Source organism: Apis dorsata, unplaced genomic scaffold, assembly GCF_000469605.1.
Source record: "Apis dorsata unplaced genomic scaffold, Apis dorsata 1.3 scaffold_713, whole genome shotgun sequence".
Classification (NCBI taxonomy): Eukaryota; Metazoa; Arthropoda; class Insecta; order Hymenoptera; family Apidae; genus Apis; species Apis dorsata.
In genome coordinates, this window is record NW_006263882.1 from 42,451 (window position 1) to 44,454 (window position 2,004).

At 16.8% G+C, this 2,004-nt stretch overlaps 1 protein-coding gene across 1 annotated transcript in view; it reads left to right on the forward strand.

Annotated features, from left to right (window-relative positions):
- The window catches only part of LOC102675928 (endocuticle structural glycoprotein ABD-4-like), a 6,225-nt gene extending 5,562 nt beyond the window's left edge, over nucleotides 1-663 (forward strand). Inside the window, exon 4 of the mRNA XM_006622533.2 lies at nucleotides 448-663. Coding sequence (XP_006622596.1) covers nucleotides 448-543 — 96 coding nt within the window. The 3' untranslated portion in view covers nucleotides 544-663. The remainder of the gene's footprint in view (nucleotides 1-447) is intronic.
- The last annotated feature ends 1,341 nt before the right edge of the window (nucleotides 664-2,004 follow it).

Below are 2,004 nucleotides of genomic sequence, written 5' to 3' on the forward strand. Positions count from 1 at the left end.
ATAAAAATATGAGAATTGTATTATATTTTTAAACTTATATTATATTTGTAGAAATTAATAATAAATATTAATACAATAATATTTATTTATTAATATATAATAATAATATTAATATTAAATTTATTATGCTTGAATATATTTAATAGACATAAGCATTTAAAATTATTTTTTTATTCATTAATATTAATATACAATATTTATATTGTATAATTATATTAATATTACAATATTTATAAGTAATTATATTATAATTTCTCTATGAATATATTTGTAAATAATTATATTATAATTTCTCTCTCTCTCTCTCTCTCTATATATATATATATATATACACATATATGTATATATCTAATGTAAAGATAAATAAGATAATAAATATATCTATATATATTTAATAAATGTACGAATATATAATATAATAATAATAGAATTATTATTGTATTATAGGAAGCAGATGCACGTGAGGCAGCTCAAAAACTACAACAACCCTTGAATCAGCAAATAGATCGACGAGATAATTATGATAGAAAATTTCGAAAATGAAATAAATAAAAAATAAATATTGTTGACATATGTTTTCATGTAGTATAAAAATTAAGTCAAACAATTAAGTCTTTAAATTAAGAATATTTTAATAAAATAAATTTTATAATAATATTATAAAGTAAATATATAAATGTGTGTTTTCTTTCATTGATATTATTAATCTTAATATTTATATTAACATATTCATAAATTTATATGTTAACATATTCATGGAATACGTTTAAAAAATCAATTTTAAAAACTAAAACATATTCAAAAGTTGTTATATAAAAATTTTGATTGAAACTTATTTAATTATAAATAATTTAAATTTAGATTGTGTTAGATTGGGAAGATAAAATAAATAGAATTATCGCATTTATTAAATATTATTAATTGATTATAATTCAATAAATAAATCTTCATTGAAATTTTTATACATCAAGTTTTGTATTTATTCTATCTTTAGAATCTTTCAATCTTCCAAAAATCCACAAATTATATATTAATTATAAAAGCACAAATTATAAATTAACGAAATTTATTAGTCAAGAAGAATTAATTATTAGAATTAAAATTAGAAGTAATTTAATTTATATTATAAATGATAAAGATTTTTGAATATAAAATAATATATATATGTAATATTTTTTTTTAATCTCAAATGAAAAATATTAATTTTTTTTAATGAAAATTGTGAATATAAACGTCAAAAAAGATCGATTTTAAGGAATATGAGTATTAAATGATATTTAAGAAAAGAGTAATGAATATGCAATCTGCCAGATATTATAAATATAATATGTATTTCATTTTAATTAAATAAAGTTCTTAATAAAGTTACAATATCTGAATTGATAATATGAGTCGAAAAAAAGAATTTATATGAAAAAAATGAATCGAAAATAAAATTTTTTTCATACAAAGTTATTATACAGTCGAAATTATTTTGTCAAATATTTGAATACAGTGCAAGGAATTTAGTGAAGATATTTTAATACTAGAGATGTCCGGTTTAAATCTGATCAATCTTCATTAATTTTTTGTTTATATTATTTGAAATTCATGGTTTTGGTTCATGATCATTCATATGATTTATTTACTTCTATAGTTATTTTAGCAAAATGAATTACTAAATGGATGCATGGACAAGAGAGAACTGATTCATTAATTCTTTAGTTATTAATTATATAAAAAAAATTTCATTTGATCTTAGATGCGAAAACAAATTTTTGATAAAGAATCATTATAAATTGGTTCGAAATTTATTACTTTAATAGTTAATAGTTACATCCGTTAACATCGATCATATTAATATCACGTTTTCTTTATACTTCATTATTATAACCATATTAAATTATTATAATATATATAATATAATATAAGTATTATGAATTGCATTAGATAGAAGATAATAAATATAAACAGATAATTGAAATCTTTTTCTGTAATTATCGTTTGCAAACTTCTATTAATCGT